The 22436-nt window shown below is 34.6% G+C and overlaps 1 protein-coding gene across 10 annotated transcripts in view; it reads right to left on the reverse strand.

The window, feature by feature from the left end:
* Positions 1 to 272: 272 nt before the first annotated feature.
* Positions 273 to 22436, reverse strand: part of HIPK1 (homeodomain interacting protein kinase 1) — a 38799-nt gene continuing 16635 nt past the window's right edge. For 2 of the 10 annotated variants that reach the window (XM_060689715.2, XM_087889356.1), the window contains exons 4-16: positions 22091 to 22210; positions 20914 to 21000; positions 20309 to 20493; positions 19570 to 19732; positions 18996 to 19218; positions 18350 to 18471; positions 16915 to 17049; positions 12999 to 13138; positions 12012 to 12194; positions 11372 to 11587; positions 10340 to 10572; positions 7115 to 7248; positions 273 to 5916 (exon numbers count right to left, since the gene is read on the reverse strand). In XM_060689715.2, the coding sequence (XP_060545698.1) occupies positions 5446 to 5916; positions 7115 to 7248; positions 10340 to 10572; positions 11372 to 11587; positions 12012 to 12194; positions 12999 to 13138; positions 16915 to 17049; positions 18350 to 18471; positions 18996 to 19218; positions 19570 to 19732; positions 20309 to 20493; positions 20914 to 21000; positions 22091 to 22210 (2412 nt within the window). In that variant the 3' untranslated portion in view covers positions 273 to 5445. Of the gene's footprint in view, positions 5917 to 7114; positions 7249 to 10339; positions 10573 to 11371; positions 11588 to 12011; positions 12195 to 12998; positions 13142 to 16914; positions 17050 to 18349; positions 18472 to 18995; positions 19219 to 19569; positions 19733 to 20308; positions 20494 to 20913; positions 21001 to 22090; positions 22211 to 22436 lie in introns of all 10 variants that reach the window. The other 8 variants (XM_087889360.1, XM_087889359.1, XM_087889358.1 and 5 more) reach the window with 5 other exon arrangements.

Consider the following 22436-nt stretch of genomic DNA (forward strand, 5'->3'; position numbering starts at 1 on the left):
TCCACATTCAACAAAAATTCCTTTTGATCCTGACATCAAATTATGCCTTACTCTCAAGTGCTAAACTACTACATGCAGTACTGCTGACAAATTCCCTGGTCTCTTAAAGGAGCCCTTCCCTTTCCCCTTTCTGCTGCTTTTACATGATATTCTTTACATAGAAATGGGACTTGGCACAAACTTTTCCTTCTTTCATTTTACCTTGATGTACAATTGGGATTCAAAAATGGAGTTGACCACAAGACATTTTCACTCAGAAATCAACAAATTAATAGAATACAGAAAAGTAACTTTTTTATTGATGCATTGCAATTGTTCTACATTTTTACCATATTATGTAGAAAATACTTAAAATACAAGCTACTTTGTAAAACCAAAGACAAACATTGAATCCAAAGATAAACCGTGTTTTCACAATGGACCCTTTTCCCATATAGTTAGTATTAAAGTTTTTAAATATCTGTATTTCCTCTTGTTAAAATGATTTTTACATTATCCCCTAAGTACATTGGCAATACAAACATAGATCAATAATTGTCAGAAACTACCTTTATCTAGCGGCTTGTAAAAAGGAAGAGCACAACCAGAAAAAAGTTAAATTCTACACAGTAAACTAGCATATCAAATACATTTAATAAAGTAGGAATTCCATTGCAATATCAAGGAGTCAAGCAGAAATACTAACATTACATATAATGCACTGCTACATGTAGTGAATTAGATAATAGTTCAAGCTGAATCTGAAATCACACATTATATAAAGTTTAGCAACAAACAACTATGTCAACATGCGGCACCATTCATAAGTTAAAAATTAAAACAAGAAAGCAGGGCTGTGCCAATCCCAGTCACCTAGAAGCAATTGAATTTTATGTTTAAAAAATATTGAAATCAGAGGTATGGTACTGCACTGTTTAACTATGTGCAAGCAGTAAAGCTCAGAAGCTGCCTTTGCAGTGGAGTATCAAGAACAATGAGGTGAAAGTTCAGCTATCAAGAATGTTAAATAATAGGTTTAATCACAGAAGTGACTAAGTAAAGCATAATTTGTCTTGCTATTACTAAAAATAAATTTACTTACAAATGAGCTCAGGTTGCAGAGAAAAGCACAGCTACCCACAGATAAGTCCTACAAATTTCAGAACTTGCAGAAAAATGCATCCATAATATTATGGGTGTATTCCAAATTCCCTCAGCAAAGGAGACTAAACTTTTGAAATGCTGATTTTGTGCATGAAATAGGTTCATTTATTTGTAGGCTGCACAACTGTGAGGCTATTGCTCTCTCCTCTTTTTCATTATGAGGCAACCTGGAAATGCACTGGGAGAAAAAGATGCCCCTGCAGCCTAGTTCTCACAAATCATGAGGGGTTACTTTCAAAAACCTTCCCCCCCCCCCCATCTTCAGCCAGGAAGAATCCTGAAGCCAATACAGGTACCAAAGCGGATTAAAACTTTCCTACTATTGATTCCTGTATCTGGAGAAAAAGTGAAGGGGGTGGGGGGAGTTCCCAAACCAAAGCATCTGGAGTTATGTCTCCTTTCCCGGGATGTTGTCCCTCTGGACAAACATTCCAGGTGCACATTGAGAGATTTTAAAAGAGCTTAGAGGCAGTAGTATGCTATGTGTGTAACTTGCTATCTCACCTGCTTTGTGAGAAGAAGGCCTTTTAGAGAAAACTCTTAATATATGTTTATTTGCTTCCAGATATGAAGTGTCTGGTCTCTGGAGCAAACTGCTGAGGAAGTCAGAATCAAAAACTTGGGGAAATGTCTTTTGTTAATGATTCAGAATTGCTTAATTCGGATTATATGTAATTACTTTAAACTTGTCTTGAAAAGCCAGTTCTTTTGTTCACTCAGAAATGTGAACTGACTTGAGGTAAAAATGATTAACCCATTCAAGGATAGGTTTTTTTTTTAAGACCTGTACTTTACATTTTTGAAGCAGATTTACTGAAAATCCTTGCTGCATTGGAAATAGTCTAGTAATATTTTAATATTAATATGCTTAATTGGTAAAATAACCCACTTCAGATTTTCTATAAGGCGGATTGAGCTACAGGTCATGGCACTAAGCATTAAACTATTCTGAGAATGTTACAGCAACAGAAATTGTTATTGACACCAGTGATGTAAAGAACTGAAATTCCTTGGTTATCTTCACATCAATACAGAAGAAAAAAAAATACAACAGAACAAGAGTACAGTAAACAAATGTTCACAGCTAGTCACACTGTTAACCACTCTCCTCTATTGCCAGAGACAACAGATTCCTCACTAAAAAGGAAACTGTAAGGCTTGTGGTCCACAGACTAGACCTATTGGGGTAAGCGGCTTTAAGATCTCTGAAATCTTGGCCTCACTTAAATCATGACTCCCCCTTCCCCAATTCCTGACTAATGGGTCAGAGTTATTGCCGGTTACCATTTCAAAAATTGTTCACATTTGGACTATTATAACATGTGAACATGCATGCTCCAGAAATTGGTTTAATATTCTTAATTATTTTTGTAAAGTACAAAATCTAGTCATTTAATGTAGATTGGATGGAATACAAACTGGGTTCCAAGGCTTTTAATGCCTTTTATTGCTGTAGCAATACCACTCTCCAAGACAGTTAATTCTCCATTTGGCCAAGAAGTGTCTTTGCATAATGGCAGTGGTGAAATAAACAATTGTGACAGAATTTGGGAAACCAAATGAGATTTAGAAGCTCACCACTAGCAGGCCAGTTCATGTGTTATTTCCTTACAGCAAGTGCTAGAGTTTTCTAAGCTTTCCAAAAGCGCCAAATTACTAGCGGTGTTAAATAAAACTTAGATTATGTGCTTTCCAGTAAGCTCTCTTTGGTATAAAAGTTCTAATTGTAACACCAAACTAGAAATATTTTATAAGCAATTTCTGCTACACACATGGGTAACAATGTTACAGTATACCCTAAGGGAAAGAAATTGCACATGCTTAAACACTTCTGAAATACCAAATATGCTTCCCAATGCATTCCTAGCATAATACTCTTAAAGATGCATCAACAGCTAGAATAGTTACAATTTTGAGGGGGGGGAGGGTCACTCAAAATAAAATGCTTAGGTCGGAATCCAGCTAAACTGAAGCATTTCAGACACCACACTAAGCCTTGGTTAGAGACTGTAATTTGAACTTGATTACAAATTTATTGTTTGAACTGGCAAACCAAATTATTTTGTGTTCAGGTATATATGCCATGATCAAACCATGCCTTACAATGTTTCCCCCAAGTGGTCTACTCTAGATATGCCAATTCCCATGTCTTGAAGGAACGGTCTTGTTTAGAGGGTATCAAGTTAGTAAAGCAATACTTTTTAGAGAAGATTACCCTACATCATGGCTTGGCTGCCATAGGACTGGAAACTCAAGAGCGTAGTCTGCATTTTATATTGTGGTTAACAAATGCATGGCTTGGTTTGATGTCTGAACTCACTTGGCCGTTTCAGGGAGACCAAATTGTGAACATTCTTAGCTTTCCAGCTGAAGTAAGCAAGACTACAGAGGTACTCAGCTTTGGCTGAATGATGCCCATTGTTCCATTTATGTTTGCATTGAAACTTAAAGCAAATGGTTTTGTCACCTATATCTATCCTTAGTGGGACATATTCGATGAATTGCTTCAATTTGACGGAGAGCGGAGGGGCTTGCTGGTCCATCATAAGGCAAGCTCACTGTAAACTCTAGTCACACTACATAATCATTTAAGGCACTACAATATTGGGGGAGGGGGGGTTACACACCAGTCACACATACCTGTGCAAAACAAATCAGAAGATATCCTTGTCTCTCATGCAGCTTTTTTTTTTCCTTTTCTCTCTTTCTCTCTCAGTGCTACAGTGATGAGCTCTAGGCGATTGCATTATTTCACATACATTCCAACATGTATTAACAACTCATTTTGGTTTAAATACAAAGGAATATATCAATTTCATCCCCAGAAACATTTAAGAGTTAGACAAACACTTAAGTACAGAGTTCAAGTATAATCACTACACATTTTGATTACAAAGACAGAACATTTGGGATTAGCAGGAAATTTTGCTTGTTGTATTTAATTCTAATCAATATGTACATATTTCATTTTCTGTAAAATATTAAAACATCACCATTACAAAACTTCTAAAATAGTTTTAAATTCAGTAATAAACATTTAAAATCTGCAATTTTGTGTCATGTTTTTGCAATTCCTACATGCATGTATTGTATACAAGTCTTAATAAGAGCGCTTTAATGTTTCCTGCCAACAAATTCCTAGAAGGAGGTGCTAGCGGAAGTATAAAAAGTTTACATTTCAGTAAATTGATGTTAAGGTGAATTTTGGATTCTTCAGCTAAATGAACCAGGCAAAGAAAGACAAGATGGGCAAGAGACCCTTCCATTCCTGCAAAAAGAATCCAGCTCTAAATGTTATTTTTAAACTGAAAGAATGTAATTCTAATGGCCTAAATCTCAGATAAAACTCTCCAGAAACTGCACATCTATTCAGTTTAGTGAACTTTACAGGAAATACTTCCCAGTGGCTTCTGCCCTGAAACAGTAATGCAACCCTAAATATGTTCAGCTAAGTGCAAGAGCTTCTGGACAATGCAGTCATAGTAACATTACAGACTGTGATCTCACAACAGAAAGCAAATTCAACTTTCTGCAATTGTTTCTGGAAAAAAAACCCTCTCATTTTCATTTTGAAAATTCACACATTAAAAATAATCTGTGATTTAAAAGAAAGCTGTATACAAAAATGCTACACTATCCTTCAACAGAAATAATTAAAATCAGGGAATTAAAAGCAATATACATATGTCTATGTACATAAATAAGAGAAGCTAAGAAAGGAAATAACTGCTTTCGTAGAATTCAGCTCTTGCCTTTCAAGAATATGAATTACAAAATTAAAATTAAAATACTAACTCAAGTTTATAAAACAGCCCTAGCAACCTAGAGTTAAATGTGCATTTTAGTGGCAATATGAGTTTGTGCAAGCTGCTAAAATAATTTAAACAAGTACTATTTAATTCTAATACATTTTTTAAAGAACAGCTTTTTAAAAAAAAAAAGTCACTGATTTGCTTTTCCCCTCTGATTAACATAATAGCTTTAAATAAATGGGGTTCAGGCCTTAGTTGTTTGTTTTTAAAGCATGAATAAAAATTAAATGTGAAATCTTAATGAGAATTTGATTCAAAAGATTCTACCCAGTCATCACCTATATTTCCCCTGATCAGCAGGGCTCCACCAACAGTACCACCTGATTCTGGAGAGCATAAGCAGAATTGTCAACAAGGGGGTGATTCCCCATTATTGTCCTTGGATTCCACAGAGGTTCCTGTTGTGGAACTCTTAGAATACTGCAAAACCTACTGCAGATCCCTTCACCTCTATGATCGTTCATGACTTCAAGACAGTTTTTGCCCCCAATTACAAGTAAGAATACTGATTAATCTTGGTAGGGCTTAGTGGGTATCCAGTGTAAATTGCAGATCCTCTGGAAGCACCAATGTAGGACTGGGCAGCAAATTGATGTTGATACTGAGCAGGTGCTACGTTGGCAGAGGTTAACAAGCTGGGCCCCACACTGACTGGGACCTGGTGCACAAGAGTGCTTGGATGGGTTGTGTATGTGGTATGCCTGGAGGAGCCCTGAGGGGAAAAGAGATGAGCAATTGAATTGGTGGAGCCCAAGGTGGCAGCAGTAGTAGGCGCATAGGTGTACATGTGAGGCTGGCTTGCTGTGGCTGCTGCCAAGTGAGGGTGGACTGGGCTGCTATGCTGGAATGTATACGGAGCCTGAGCAATTGTTGTTGGCAGGGGAGCAACGTAGGCCTGCTGTCTGCGGGGAGCTGGATTTCCACTTCTCTCTTGAGAGGCCAGTACAGTTGCTTGCTGGTTCTATAAAAGCAAGGAACAGGTTTAGAGAAAGCATCCAGAACACTATTATACAAAAAAAATGTCTAATAGGAGATGGAGAGGAAAGCAAAACAATGTTCTTGATAGATATCAGATGAAGAGAACTTTTTCCACCCAAAGAGAATCTACTTTCTTCTATTTTACAATATAGCAAGATATAGATACTGCAACTCCCTAAACAACCTTTCAGACAACTATTTACCTCCCTAACTCTCTTTACTTTTAATTTTTTTAAAAACTTAATATCTACATCTGCACAGTAAAGGAAATATTCTGTACCTTTTATTTCCTTTCCTTGTTTATATATCAGAGAGCAATCTATGATTCTTGGTGAGGAGGAATAGGCTGCCTCTTTGGTTTTTCAGAGGGAGGGAGAACATTAATGTAGTTGGGCGAGGGTACTGTGCTTTTTTAGTTTATTTATGTGGGAAAATAGCACTTTGGATTGTGCATTGCAGAGATAAATATAAAGTTTAGCATTTGGGCTCACATCCCATCTTTACCTTGTACTCAATTCTGCAATGAAATTTGATTGATCACATTTGTTTGTTTGTTTGCTTGCCGCCCACCTTGTTTCAAAGCAACTTTGGATGCTAGACAGACTCCCATAACAATTCTGCACTGATTGTTTCTTTATAATTCTAAAATTTTAAAATTTAAAGTTCTCACAATGCACATAGTCATGGGGGAGGCAGCAACTGATGAAATGTGTGTGGCTTCCTCACAACACAAACCTCTTGATGAACAAACTTGCACTTGGTATTGGGACACAAATATTATTGTGCACATTGTGACACATAATGTATTGCTTTTCATCATTAAGATTTGTATTAGATGTCAGTGGCCATACTCATGAGCCCAAAATGGTTAAGACATCCTGATTATCCTAATCTTATTCCAAAAAAGAGGCATGAGGATGGCTTAATAGGTTTTCTTATACAATGCAAAAGACTGAATTACATGGTCCTTATGGTGCTGTCCAAATCCATAATTTATGAGGTAGGAAGAGAAATCCACTACTGAATGCAAATTTAGTACTATTGCTCTTTGAAATTTCTTATCATTCACAAATTCTCTTTTTGGTATTTCCTTTCTAGCGGTTCCTTTACTATACAGCACTGCTAACTGCAACCATGTGAACACTGCAGCAGGATATAGGAGGCAAAATTATTTTACATACCTGGCTAAGGTTGAGTGGTTGTACACCATTTGTCACTACCCGATGTTGCCGATATCCAGTTGGTGTGATACAACATCCTGATGTTTGCCCACTTACAGATGCTATTGGCTTGATCTTGCTCAGGCTAAAGACTCCTACAATAAAAATCATCAAGTTTATTCCATAAAGAATCAGTCCAAAAGTAAATACAGTCCAAAAGTAAATAACTCTTCAAATATCAAATATTTCTTTCTTCAAAGAAAACTAAACAATGGTTAAATTAGATGGAGGAATATGGAAACAAATGGGAAGATATAAATTGTGGAAAGGAAATTAGGTACCTGTCTCTGTTAAATGTAAATAAAATATTTAGATTAAGAGAATATATTTTAACGGTATATACATTATACATACATACATACATACATACATACATACATACATACATACATACATACATATATATATATATATATGCAAAAAATTAAAATCTCCGGTGTTTTCCCGCGTCATTATAAATAAGTTGGTTAAAATATTTAAAATCCTAGTTAAAATCCCAGCTTAAAATCTTCTAAAATTCCCTACAGAGCACTCTGCAAGGTCCTTTAAAACCTCAGCTAAAATCCTACCAGTGACTTTAAAAGTTTTTCTTAAAGCAACGTTTCGACAGGCTCACACCCTGTCATCTTCAGGCTCTGTTTCATGTAGAAGCTATGGGTTCTCTGTTGCGGGGCTGGAGCTGTCGCTTATCTATATTTGCTGCTGCTGACGTATGCTGGCTAGCCTGCAACTCTGTGTTCTGATTGGAGCCTGCAACTCTGTGTTCTGATTGGAGGACAACAGTTTTTCTTCCTGCTTCCTCCTCCTAGCTACTTGGCTTCGTGTTACAGGCCCAGCTTTCTCAGATTCTCTATTATTATCTGTCTGCTGTAGAGGGGAAATATATATATATATATATATATATATATGTATGTATGTATGTATGTATGTATGTATATGTATATATATATATATATATGATATACTAGAAATATCTGTATAAAAGATATATTAAGATAAGAGAAAATGTATAGATATGAATTAGTGATACGAAGATGTTGAAAAGAAGATGTAAATATCTGTTTTTGTTTGTTTGTGTTTTTTAAAAACTGTTTAATAAAAATTATTTTTAAAAATATAAACAAAAATATTTCAAAAGAAAAGCTCCCTGAACGAAGTCCAAATTTCTTTGAGGATAACTATATCAAAATATTTGCCAAAAGCAAAATCCTGGGGAAGATACTTGAAGCAATGAGTAGACAGAGATGGAGCTTTGGGATGAAAAGAGGCAAGCTTCAGGAACAGTTTTAAATCAAGGTCAAATGTTCTAGTTTTCTACTAAATGTACTAGACTTTGAACATACTCTATGAACTTTTTGAAGAAACCTATTATATCACATTTTTGAACCTAACATTTTAAAATGGACTTGATCTTTTATTAATGTGTAAGGAGAGTATGTTAACTCCCCAGATATGTCACCTAAGATCCAGTCTATTGTCTTATTTCCTTCACATTACCACATGCCCAAATAATTAAAACCTGCATTTTCAAAAAATACCTAATACAGATAGTCAACATATGGTTAGAATTGAGCCCAAAATTTCAATTTTTAAGTGAAATGGTTGTTAAATGAGTTTTGCCCCATTTTACGACCTTTCTTGTTAAATGAATGACTGCAGTTGTTAAGTTAGTAACACAGTTTTTAAGTGAATCTGGCTTCTCCATTGATTTTGCTTGTAAGAAGGTTGCAAACAGTGATCACATGATCCCGGAACACTGCAATCATTATAAATATTAGTAGTAGCCAAATGCCCAAATTTTGATCATGTGACTATGAAAGGATGAACAAGTCTTAAGTGGGTTTTTTTCAGTGCTGTTGAAACTTTGAATGCTCACTAAATGAACTGTTGTAAGTTGAGGACTACCTGCATCAAAATAGCAAAACACAGCCCCAAAATATTTGCCCCACCCATACGTTTTTAACACTGGTATCAAAAAAAAAGAAAGAAAGAAAGAAAGAAACTTAGTCTTTGCATGAAAATATCAAAATTATCCACCAACCTATCTCCTTGGTGTCTGAATTAAGAAGGTACTTAAAAAGGAGGCGCTATAAGGTTTGAAAATTGGTTCTTAAAATAATCTATGTTTAAAGAACTGCTTTAAAGCATTCACAGACTTTTGGGTATATTTCTAACATCTTTCTTCTTAGAGTGATAATTAAGCACATCAAGAAGAGACTTTTACTCTCCTTATATCCTTTTCATTGTTTTATTGATTTGATTTTTAAACAACTGCTATCTTGTGATTCTTGTTACATATTTTTTTAAAAAAAATAATGGGAAAATGATTATATTTAATTAGAAGTAACTATAGAAGAGCAGGCTGCACTGGAAGGTGGAGTGAAACATGTCATCAGTTAGGAGTCATTGCATTGCAAAAAGAAATCCAAGTCCAGCCCCATGAATTCTGTTGACTCTTATTTAGTGACAATCTAGCTTTGACCATTAGTTGTCTAGATTCTTATTTATAGTGATAATAAACTCTTCTGTAGTTTGACAAATGTATTTGTGCCTGATAGAAACTTGAGTACATCTCTGCTTTTCCATTTTATATGATTTTATATTATATAGAACAAAAGTACTGATTAGTCCAGAATACTTAATAAAATATTAATAAAAATACAGGAATGCACACATACACATACCGTGTTTCCCAGAAAATAAGACCCTATCTTATATTTTTTTGAACCCTGAAATAAGCGCTTGGCCTTATTGCCATGCGCTCAAAAGCCTGATTGGGCTTATTATCAGGGGATGTCTTATTTTGGGAGAAACAGGGTACTTCTTACATCTGAAGAGAAAAAAATTAGTTTACAACACATTAGGTTTGATCATTAATACATTTGTTATTTTTTAATGGATTACATTTATATTAAGTTGTTGTACTCTGAACATATCCATCCTAAAGAATCTTTTTAAAAAGTATTTATACTGAAACAACCTTTTCCTTATATGTAAGAGCCATCATAATTGAAATGCCCATGTACTACTCCTGACAATTACTCTTCGGTATATTGGTTATGGGAGCTGTGCAAACACTAACAGAAAACACACATACATTTTTTCAGTACAAGCTCATAAAAATGGGAGGAAAAAAAATAAGGTCCACATTATAGACCATTGCAGTTTATAGGCAATGAAGCTTACCTGAGGCCTGGGTGGCTACAGTACAGTCACTAAGCTGTGTTTTCAGAGGCACAATAATGGTACGGGAGGTGGAGCTTTCAGCCGCCCCTCTACTTGGCTCCAGCGCACCACCAGAGCTCCTGAGTGTGGAAAGTGCATCTGATGCATAAGGGCTATTCAGGGAAGAATCTGAATCAGGGGAATCATTAACAGTAACGTAGCTGATGACATTGGATCTCTGTTTCATGCCCAAGCTATGAGAAAACAATAACCACTTATTAGTTATCTTATTTATTTTAATATTGCCTTATTACAATACTTAAAAATACATATCCAAACTATTCAGCAACCCAAATAAGATTAAAAAGAAATAATCAGTTGTGCAATGCAGTCAATGATCTGTTTCCAAAAAAGTGTTTCAAAGAACACAAGGATGTGAACTTTGCATTCAACTGCAACTCCTGCATTATTCTTAAATCAAAACTGTACTAAATACATTTGCATCCCATCACTTTTCCAAATGCTTTGAGTAGGATATGATTGAGAACAGTTTGGAGCTAATCCAAAACTAATACTTCTAGCACAGATCATAAATTAAAGATATGAAAGTTTATAGTTGTATAACCTATGAAGAATCCCCTTAACTTCAAAAAAGATGTACTTATCCAACAGCTCTGTATCATTGTATAAGATGAGATTTACATTACATTAGCTTTAACAATTTACATACATTATTATTAAAGGGTATTATATCCCATCAATCTACTGTTCAGTCTAGATCAGAATTATCAGTGCAGACACTTTCAACTCTATTGATCAATCTAGGCCATAATTATCTATGTGGCACCTTCCCTATTGATCAATCTAGACCGGAATTATCAATGCAATACAATTAATTGTATCTAAAGATGTCAGAGACTAGCCTTGAATCTTCCTTGCACCTGAAAAATCAACCATTTAACTACGGGCTCTTTTTCTTTTTAGCTTCATGACTCTCTTTCTCATTGTAATGCATTAATGCATTAATGAATTGAAAGAAGCTTAAGCCTCTACCTTCCAGGTTTGTATTTGTTGTCTTCCTCTTCATCAGTGTCACTTCGGATGGTGATTACACTAACTGGAGGACTGGGGGTATCTGGAATAACAATGGGCTGGTGCTGCTCTTGCACTGGAAGGTGAGCATTGGAGGAAGAAGATGTGGCACGCAGAGGGCTGCTTCCAATTAGAGAGTAGACTTGAGATGGAATAGCCTCCAAAGTAGATGCAGGCCTATGGGAAAGATAAGTGTATAATTATGATAAATTTGTCCACCAAAGGCATAAACAGAGCTTGAATGGGTCTGAGCTTATTCCAGCTCAAATAATCACGTAAAATCCAGGAGAAAAGCATATCATTTATATGTTCAGATTCTCATATCAGTGCTTGTTCCAGACTCCGTAATCAAATGTTTAATCTCTACTTTTCCTCAGTAATTATATATTTTTATTACTTAACAATACAGAAATACCTATAGGTGCTAAATTAATGCTAGTACACAAGAAAGTTCTTATAACTGTCTGGGTTTGAATGTGCTTGAGGATTTAATCTGCTATAAGCATAGTGTTATTATACTAAAAATGCCTAGAAAATGTATGTATATGAAAAACACAGTCTGCCAATTCCTATTCAGAATCAGGACAAATAATTTACTTACTTAGTGGCACTGTGAGATGGGTGTTTGTTCTTCTTTGCTGGTACCACATTACTTTGCTGTTGTCTTACAACATGAGCCACTCCAACATTCAAAGGTTGGGTTGTAGCCAGAGTCACATGATTGGTCAACAAAGATGGCTGCTGCATAATAGTGCTATACTGATTTCCATGTGAATGAGCACTTCTAAAGGAAAGAAGATAACATAAAGTTTCCTCGTATTATTTATGCATTCCAGAATACAGTCTGCTTGTTATAATAGTTAAGGCATCAGACTAGAAACTGGAAAACTGTGAGTTTTACTCTCACGTTAGGCACAAAGCAAATTGAGTGACCTTGGGCCAGCCATTTTCTCTCAGCCCAAGGAAGGGCAAACCAATTCTAAAAAACACTGTAGGGACTTGCCCAGGCAGCCACCAGGAGTCAATATTGACTTGAAAGCATATCTATTCACATATAGACATATACTCCAGAAGACCAGAACTCTTAGAGCGCAATATCCAATGGGATATTTGAATGGGAAGAATCTATAATTATTTTATGTACATTGTGATAGGCTTTGCTTGATCTCTGCCTCTTTGAACATAAAATATGATTGTACCACAGTATTCTTTCCTTGCTGTTAAAACTTCAGATACTAACTGAATTATTATTATTTTCCAGAAAAAAACTGTAATTTAACATTACATAATGGCATATCTTGAGAATGCCCAAAAGATCTCTTTCCACCTTCTATAAGCATTTACGGAAATTATCTCTATCCACAAATTTCCTGACTATTCAATCATATTTCTACATGTCTTTCTCTCACTCTCCTGTCTCCCAAAGGGATATAAAAAGTACATATTAGTTAAAGAGAAAATATTTTTTTTAGTTTACTACTACACATCTGATCATCTATTCTAAAAAATATAATCCGAAAACACTGCATCATTTCTACACTTTTTCATATTATGTACTACTTATATTTCTGCTTGGTTGAACACTCACCTCCAATCAGCCAACTGCTGGTTACTTCCAATTGATTCAGGAATCACAGCTGTAGGCTGGACAGAATTGTGCAATGCAACCCCTGGAAGTTGTTGCCAGGTAGAAGGCAAAAGTATCTGTTGGGTCCCTCCAGGCCAGGCCTGCTGCAAAACAACAAAAAGAAAAACAAAAGATTTATTAAGATTAGCTTTTTTAAAAAAAACTAAAAAAAATAAGTTGTTTTAACGTAAAAGAAATGAGATATTGTTAACTTGCAGAGATAAAGACACGAGACTGCATTTTTGCAAATAATTTTACAAATGGAAATGAAAAAAATACAAATAAAAATGTTTCCTCTCACTCTTTTTGTTGTATATCTCATAAGACCAACTGTATAAGAGATTTATATTCATACAGTATTGCAGAAAATATATTTAGCACTTAAACAGCTAGGCAGAAAAGACTGCAATTTGGGGTGGCTTTGAAGATGATTCTTCAAATATGGAATGAGAGATTGAGACTTTAGGAGAAGTAGCAAAATTTTAGGCTAAGTTTTGGTGATAATGTATTTGTTTTTGAAAGCTAATTCTCATACAAACATTTCCATGTGAAACTAGCTCTTTGGAAGAATATGAATATCCCTTCCTTACTAACTGAATATAGTAGTCTGCAGATAGCAGCCTACAACAGCTGCTGAATACATGTTCTGGTAACTAAATCGGTTGGTACATGACTACAGTAGAAGGCAATATAATTTTAAAATGAAGGGTTGTGTTCAAATGTTTGGCTCATTATGTTGAAATTCCAAAATTTGAAAGTAATTTAAACTATATTTTATATGGTTCCTCCACATAGAATCAGGAGTAATTGATAATATTTTCTTCCCTTTGAAAAGCAAATACTTTACGAAAATTGCAAGCTTTATATATAGCCAAATGTGCATAAATCAGATGAAATCCACAAATTTAAGATCACTGACCTTGAATGAGATGGTTACCTTTGAGCCATTAAGATAAGAATGAAATTGCTGGGCCATCTGCAGTCTTAAATATTTTAAGTACACATTATATAACTATAAAGGCTCTGAATTATAAAGGAAGTACTATAACAATTTCTCACTGGATAGGAGCTCATACCTGATAGCTGAGGTCCAACTATCTCTCTTCCTACTTTGGCAGATTAAGCACATCCTTTTTGTAACAATTACTAAGCAAACTATTTATTTTTGTAATTCTACAGGAGTAATGTTGTAGAATATAGCTAATTCTTCCTCTCCAGAGCATGAACAATGTATTCCAGCACATCAGTTTTTAATAAAAGAAGTTCCTGTGTTGCTTTATATAGAACATGTAACTCCTATGGAGGATCAACTAGTTTTTGTGTTTCCTTACAGATCCTACCATAGTTATAATAAATCTGTTTACAGTGTGAATTGCTTACAATAGATTTATTAAATCCATCCAAGAAGAATGTTTTATCTTTGCAAAAACGTATTTACAAGAAAAAATTCTGCAATAAAATACTTCCAAAATCCCATTCTTATAGTCACATTCCACACAGTTCAAACTACAATACAGTTTGAAAACATTACAAATGCAATTTTAAATGACATATTTCTGCAAGTAACAAATTCTCTTATTCCAAACACTGGTTCCAAACAAGCAGCTTTCAAGCAGAGAACTGCTAACCCCTCTGCCAACATAAGCGGAATAATTAAAAAAAAAAGAGAATAATGTTAAGTCACACCATGCCTCTTTCCAAAAGCCAACACCTGCACAAGACAAAGCAGAGAGTTTAATACAGTGCGAGATCTAATGTCCCCACCAGAAGGCAGAAATCGGGCTTTCCAAGCGACGAACTGTTTTGACAGAGGAGGGACAAAAATATGCAAAGCTTAGCAAATGGCTAACGTAAACTTAGATGAAGCGGCAAAAGGGAGAAGTGTTGAAAGCACTAAAGGTGAGCATTTCAGGCAAAAGCCTAGAAGCCAAAATCCATGGAGAGAAAGGTAGGATTCAGATAAGATTAAGTGGATTTAGTCTAGAAGATACGTTTGTGTCATCGTATCACAGAAGCACAGCAATTAGTATTCCAAGTAGAGGTACAGAAACCATTTCAAACTCAAAACATTTCAATCTTGTTTCGAGCTCAAACATAATGCTTCCACTTTTCAGTGTTCCCACACTGTTCTGACCATTCCATAAGTACAGTATTTGAGTTCAAAACAGTTCAGTTCCGAACTAAAAAATGATTCCAGACTGGTCGAAACAAAGTTGGAGCATTTTTACTAAGGTTGATGCATATCATTTGAACCCCACACAACTGTTTCAAGCTTGAAATGTTTCAATTCTGAATGCTTTGCAGATTCTAATTCCACGTGTGTCATCTGGGGATTTATTAAAATCCAGTTTTTAATCCTTAAAGCTGCAATTGTTTGAAAATGTAAAGGCTATGTCTTGAGAAATCTCAAAAGGTAGAGGGGACACAAATAGAAAAGAAGTTCAAATGACCTGTGCCTTCCATAGTTGCTTTCCCTTTCCTGTGAGACAAGAGGGCTTAATCTGTACTAATTTATACTAGTTTCAGATTTTAATTTTCCGTTCCAATGAATTTTGAGTGCAGAGTATATAGCATTCTGGTCTCAGTCCTAGCAGTAAATCCAAAGAGGGACAGTTTAGCCTATTGGTTGAAAAATCCAAAATAGTCTTCTGATAGTAAATAATCAAACATTTAAGGTCTATTAGATGTACTCCATATGTTTCAATTATGAAATTTAGCTAGAATTGAATAATAGAAGTCAGAATGGACAACTACAAAATTTGTAGTGATCTTTTCAACACATGCAGTTAGAATTTTTTAAAAAATCTATCTTGCCTACCCACGTGGCATTCCTTGGAGCAACAGTAGCAATGTCAGAGGGACCATTACTCATCTTGGTGAGACTTGTTCTGACTAAAGCCAACAATGCCCCTTTTCTCTCCAGTGGAAGAGAAAGATGCTTGCGAATTATCACTTTAAAGTAACATAAGACAATGAGTATGCAACAAATAGAAGTGTGCTTGGCAAGACATGTGAGGACATCACCATTTCCAGTGCACTGCAATGTTTCCATGTTTTTCACTGATCTGATTCTGGGGTTTCTAATTGATTGTTTTGTGGAATTTACAAAGCATGAATTCCAATCAGAGAAATCCAGAATGAGAAAGAAAAATTTGAGAAGTGTGCACAGTACTTTTTTTTTTTAACCACCCTAGAGAATTAAAGAACTACTCTAAGATATAGCTTATATAGGAAGAGCTCACCTTTAATCTCAACCAAGACATGTAAAAGGAACTAAAAGCACGGGTGGGTTGCAGCATCTATTTAAGGATGATGCATACTGGTCAGGGGTAATGAGAGGCCAGAAAGATTTGGGTTGCTGCTAACTGTTTCATGAAGGTTAATAAATCTGGGTTGTTAAAGCCATAAATCAATAAAGTACTTAATGATATTAGAGATTTCCTGTGCTTAACACATCTGTACGTGCAAAGAAACTAAAAAAAAAACAAAAAACCTAAATTTGTCAAGACATGGCTACCCAGGTATTAATGGCTGAATCAATCTAAGGACCATTACTATTGTTTTCAATCAGCAAAATAAAAAAAGATAAAGAGTACAGAAAAGAAGAAGTACATTTATTGCTCTTTCCAAACTAGGAGAAGAGCTTGATCAGCAATCTAGCTAGCAAAGAACAACAGTCAATGAATCTGGATTCTTTACAGAGCAACACTAAACATCAGAGTCAGACAGTGCTTCAGCAATGTTGGGGAGGAAAAACAACAAGACATTAAGATGTAGCAAGAACACAGCCACAAGATGGCACATGCTTCCATGCCCTCTGCAAGTCTAAGTTAAAACAAAAACTCCGTTAGTGAACACAATCAAGGGAGGCAATTACCAGTACTGCAGCCGTCTGTTCTACTAGCGCTGGCCGGCCGGCTGCGCAGTTCAGAGTAAAGGGTACCGCATACTGCGGCGTGATGGTGGCTACTTGAGGATGAAGAGTTGCTACCATTAGTGGTGTACAGCTTCCCTGAAATGTAGATTAGGCAGTGAGTGAAACAAATGTACTAAGGCAACAGGGCCAGAAAGGCTTCCCCCAAGGATACTAAGGGCGCTTTTGAGTGATTTGCAGAATTTATAGGTATCCACTGAAAATCAATATGCTTTTCTTCCAACTTGTGTGTACTGATAACAAGTATTTCTTCATATCCATGAACAAGCCTTTTGTGTTTAGTGTACTTAAAACAAAAATTAATCGGGGGGGGGGGATATAAAACACAGTGCAGGCTTGGAAACAGAAATAATTCCTAAAATGGCATACTGAAAGCTAGTTGTTAAACTAGCATTTTGTGTTTTGATATAAAATTCCTATTGATTTTCTCTTAAAAATAGAGCAATTCAATTGCTCTGTCGGTATAATTATATTATATTTCACCACAAAAATCTTAAAACCTAGAAAAGAAGAAAAAAATTGTTGTATTCATATTGAATACAATATTGGATTTGTATTATGCCAGCCTAAGTGCTTCCAAATGCCTTCTGCAATGCAAATAAAAAAGGATAAGTTGCTGTCTTTTAAGTTATTCATGCCTGACCTAAATGGAGTTTACAATAATGTAACCAAAGCTGCATTGCAAAGATAACACAATTAAGTTAAGTAGTAATAATGTATGTAACTTATTTCAAAATCTTCTGTTCCGGAACAAACATCCCATTTTAACAACGAACATATAACAAAACCAAAAAAAAAAAAAAAGCCTTCTGAGAGCTGAGACTCCTTTGTTTTTATAGCAGAACAAAAAACTAATATTATCAAAGTAGTAAGTCTAAAACTTTGTTATTATGTGTAACCTGTCATTTTCTCAGCATCAAGAAACAGAACAAATGCAAAAAGCACTCCCAAAGTGAATGGTAAAGTTGATGGGAAAGAGTAATTTAAATGTACCAATCTTTTTCTGCTTTCTACTAAATCTTATATTAATTGTAATTTTAGAGCAAGCAATTAAAGCCAATTAAAATGTATCTTTTTCCAGAATAACAGCTGGTAATATATTCTGTTTTAGGCACAATGGTAGATCTGTACCTGTAAATGAAAATTGCCTAAAATTTTGGTCTTGGACAATAAAGTCCATTTGCAAAGGCCAAACCTTTAAAGCAAAGAAATAATTAGACAAAGAAATATTTTATTATCTTTTCCTTAATATACTACTAATGATTTTTTAAAAGGCTTAGGAATTTCTGGTTCTCAATTTCAGTTGAGAATACAGCACATATATTATCCAAACATATTCATGACACTTTGTTTTACTCACCCCCATCCCCACTTTTACCTGTGTGAGAACTCCGGACTGGATCTGCAGGGGCTGAGCTGCTGGCGCTTGTGGCACAATTGGAACAGCATTGTCCATCCTTACAGGGAACCCAGAATGCTTTGTGGTTGCCTGAAGACCAGCTGGATGAAATTAAGATCACAAATAACTACCCAAATATGTTTCAGAGCTTACTTTCCAAAGATGATGCATAAAAAAGATGCAGGTTATGGTCATAATTATCAGTATTGAAAAAGCTTCAACCACCCTAGAAGCTAGTAATCTATACCCAGTATGCCACAGGATCAAAAAAGTTGGGGATACTGTTTGTAAGACAGTTATGAAGCAGTCAAGAAAACGTTTTTTTGAAATAGCCATTAAGTGAACCATGGTGCTTCCTTCTATTATGAAATGTATATCATACCTACCATACTTAAGATACCAACTTTCTATATTACAAAATTGGATTTTGTCCTAGAAGCCCCAAAATCATCTCGGGTTGCCTAGGTATTTCTTTCACATAATTTCTTTTTATTTCAGAAGGTAAGAACATGTAGATTTTAATGCATAAAGAGACAGCACTTTTTTCTATCTTTTTTAAAACCTTATTAAAATTATGATGTCATGGATATTTAGAAATAGTATGTCAGGATAAAAACACACTTACTTGGAAAGGCAGGTGGACATACAATGAATGTTTGTTGAAATGGGTCTGTTTGAGTGCAAATTTGAGTTGTTCCAGGCTGTAAGGAAACACTCTGTTGTGCCACACCAGCAACTGGTGCTGCAGAGGATGGATAGAGAGCAGACTGATAATTCAACAGTGAAACATCTGAATTTGCTAGAGAAAGAGTAGCTGCAGCTGTAGAATTGGAAGCCAAAACACTAGCCTGAAAAACAAGATAATCTATCATTAGAACTAGAAACTGTAATATTTAACATATACATTAAATGAATGAAAACAACAAGATGAAAAACATCTGCAGATGTCAATCATTTTCTTAATCAACCTTAACTCATCAGATTCCCTCGTCCTGAAGGGGATCTAGAACTCATAGGCACTCGTGATAGATGTTTGGAACAAATGCTATGTCTACCAAATACTAGGCTAATTACAAATGAAATTCACTGAAGCTACTGTACTAAAAACAATCAATTACTAGGAAGAATCATTCCAGGAAATGATAAAAAGTTTTGTTTTGATTTTGTTCATCAAAAGAAACAAAAAGGAACTGATTTACCTGATGATGCACAGTACTCAGCTGGTTGTTGAAACTCATAGTGAGGTTTGTGCTTGTATTTGGTGCAACATGTGTTGTGAATGGGCTTTTTATTTGATTAACAGTGTCATACATATTAACTCTTCGTTTACAAATTTCCATATTCTGAAAACAGGATTTCACACTAAAAGAGATATGAAGCGATTTAGCTAATAACACCATACAGACTATGTCTGTTCATTAAAAATAAAATGCCTGCAAATTAATAGTCATCAAAACCTTTTAAGTTGCTTGGGCTCTTTCTGAAAACTAATTTGTTACTTGCCTAAGTAACTATAACCGCTATTCTCCATCACAATTCCACAGTACAAACAAAACCAAATATTCCCTATTCCAAAATATACTCATACAGCAAAATATTTCTAGCAAATTATATATTACTACCAGATTTCCCTCTTTTGTATTAGCGAAAACTTACCTGTCTATGAGAAATCAATAGATGGCAGTGGAAAGCCAAGATTTAAAAAGGAAGTAATTTGCTATTATAACAAGATTTCTAGAAGTCTCTGAATAACATCATAGTAAAACTATTGTTTAGGAATTTATTTTAGTGAATCCACTTTATTTAATTTAAACACTTTCTGAAATTATCTAAAGATAATATTTATTGTTACTTGTTTGTTTACTTGTCCAAAAACACAAAGCAGGAGGTTACAAATCTGAATGAATTAATAGGATCATTTATCTTGGCCAGACTTACTGGTTGCTATGTGGAAAATCCAGAAGATGATTCATTGTCACAAATGGATGGTTCAAGGTCTTCAGCGGAGTAATTCTCTTATCTGCATCAATTGTCAACATTTTCTTCAACAAATCTATATATTCTCTTCGGTCAGCCTTCTCTGCCAACATATCTGTTCCCTCCAAGTCTGTAGACATATTTACCTTGTGGAAAAGTTTTTAAAATTGTTTAGATTTTTGTTCAATTTATACACTTTAAAGCAGGAAAAATAAAGAATACATAAATCTTTTAAGTTCTTGAGGAATGTAGTTCTAATTTACTCCCATTTTCTGTTGGTTAAACAAATGTTTAACTTAAAATAAATATTGCCCTTTTATTTAAAGTGTATGTTCAAGACAAGTCTACTAGATGTTAAGTGTTTTCCTAAAATTATTTACTTATAATTGCTAAATTACTAAGAATTATCCTCAGGTATACTAGGGAGACCAGTTGTATAGCCCCATGGGGGAAAATAGAAAGGGAACACAATTAGCTTCTATGTAAAACAACTGTAAATTAGTACTTCTCTGGATTATAATACCTGTACTTTTCAAAGGCAATATTATTTTTTATTGGCAGCTTACTTGTGCCATGTCGTCCAAACAGTTAAAAATATATTTCCGAGCTTCCTTTGATTTTATTCCTGTCTCCAACTCATGTTCTTCTGGAGTCTGTCAAATAAAATGGAAGTTACAAAAAATTATATCAAGATTTAACGTTTCAGTACAATAAAAGCAAAAGTAGGTCAGCCTGCAACAGTGCAGGTTTCAGAGAATTTCTGAAGAGCTTAGATCTAAAGAATGTTTTAAATCAGGAAAACAGCTTTATAATCAGGGCAGAAATAACTAGCAAATACAATGTGTGTTTACAGAAAATAGCCAAAGACATTTGAACCTTACAATTTTCTTCAAAATCAATTCAGATTGCCTTAAATCTTACAGAAACTATTTTATTGATAATTTTTTTCATGATACAAACATGTTTTTCATGATACAAACATGTCAACAGACATGTCTGTTGTAAATTTTTTTAAAAAAACAAGGTCCAATTTAGAACACCTTTTTGGATCAACTATTCACAACAGTAATTAAAATATTTTTATTTATAGGTCTTGCTTTACTGGAAAAATGCACTGTAGAAGCATTTTTTTAGAGACAGTAAAGAATCTCACTGTGGCTAGCCTATCTTTTTTTTTTCAGCCTCTGTTATCACTCATCATTTTCCACCAATGGTTTTCTGGTTTTAGTACATAAAAAATACAGTTTTGGAGGGGATACTTTATAGCTAATGGCCAGTTTTATATTCACATAATTTCTTGGACAAACTACAGTAGCTCACATTTATGACTAATCACTATCCCATAAGGATAGGTTTATACATAATCCTAAAACAAAATCAAATCAAATCACATTATGGTATATTATATATGCAGCCAGTCACTATTTAGGCCTCCTTTACTTAATAGGTTTGCAGTTATACATTGCATCCAGTTATTAGCAGATTAATAAATATTCTACTCCTGATGTTCAGATGCTGTTTCCCTGGACATAATGCTACTGAATGCAATATCACTTGCTGGTAGTTTACTTATTAGTTTATATTTATTGTTTTTAATTGATTTAATTAAGTTACTATTTCTAAAATAGAAATGAAACAATGAACAATGAAAACCAAATAATTAGCTAGATATGTCTTAAAAGTTAGTGGTACTAATAAAAAACAAGTCTTCTAAAGAAAAAAAGAAATTAAAAGAAAAAAAACCTTTAGTCTCCATAAAGGGTATCCCAAGTTTGGATCTCTGTTAAAAAACCTGCTTGTTTTCGTTCCCGCACTCAAAAGATACTCTGCTGGTAGTCCTTGTGTTTGTGAAATGTAACGAATCTGCAACAGAAAAATAATATTGATGTTCTCAACAAACAATTATTAATATTAACATATAGTAATAGTAATTTTATTTTTATATCATTATTCCACCCAAAGGAGTACCGAGTGGTAATATAGAAGAATAAAAGCAAGCTTAAATGCAATAATTGAATAAAACATATTACAATAAATTATCAATTAAAAAAAAAATGACACAAGTACTTTAAATATAGTATGTTACAAA

The sequence above is a fragment of the Pantherophis guttatus genome, chromosome 3 (assembly GCF_059756535.1).
Source record: "Pantherophis guttatus breed Tessera chromosome 3, ASM5975653v1, whole genome shotgun sequence".
Classification (NCBI taxonomy): Eukaryota; Metazoa; Chordata; class Lepidosauria; order Squamata; family Colubridae; genus Pantherophis; species Pantherophis guttatus.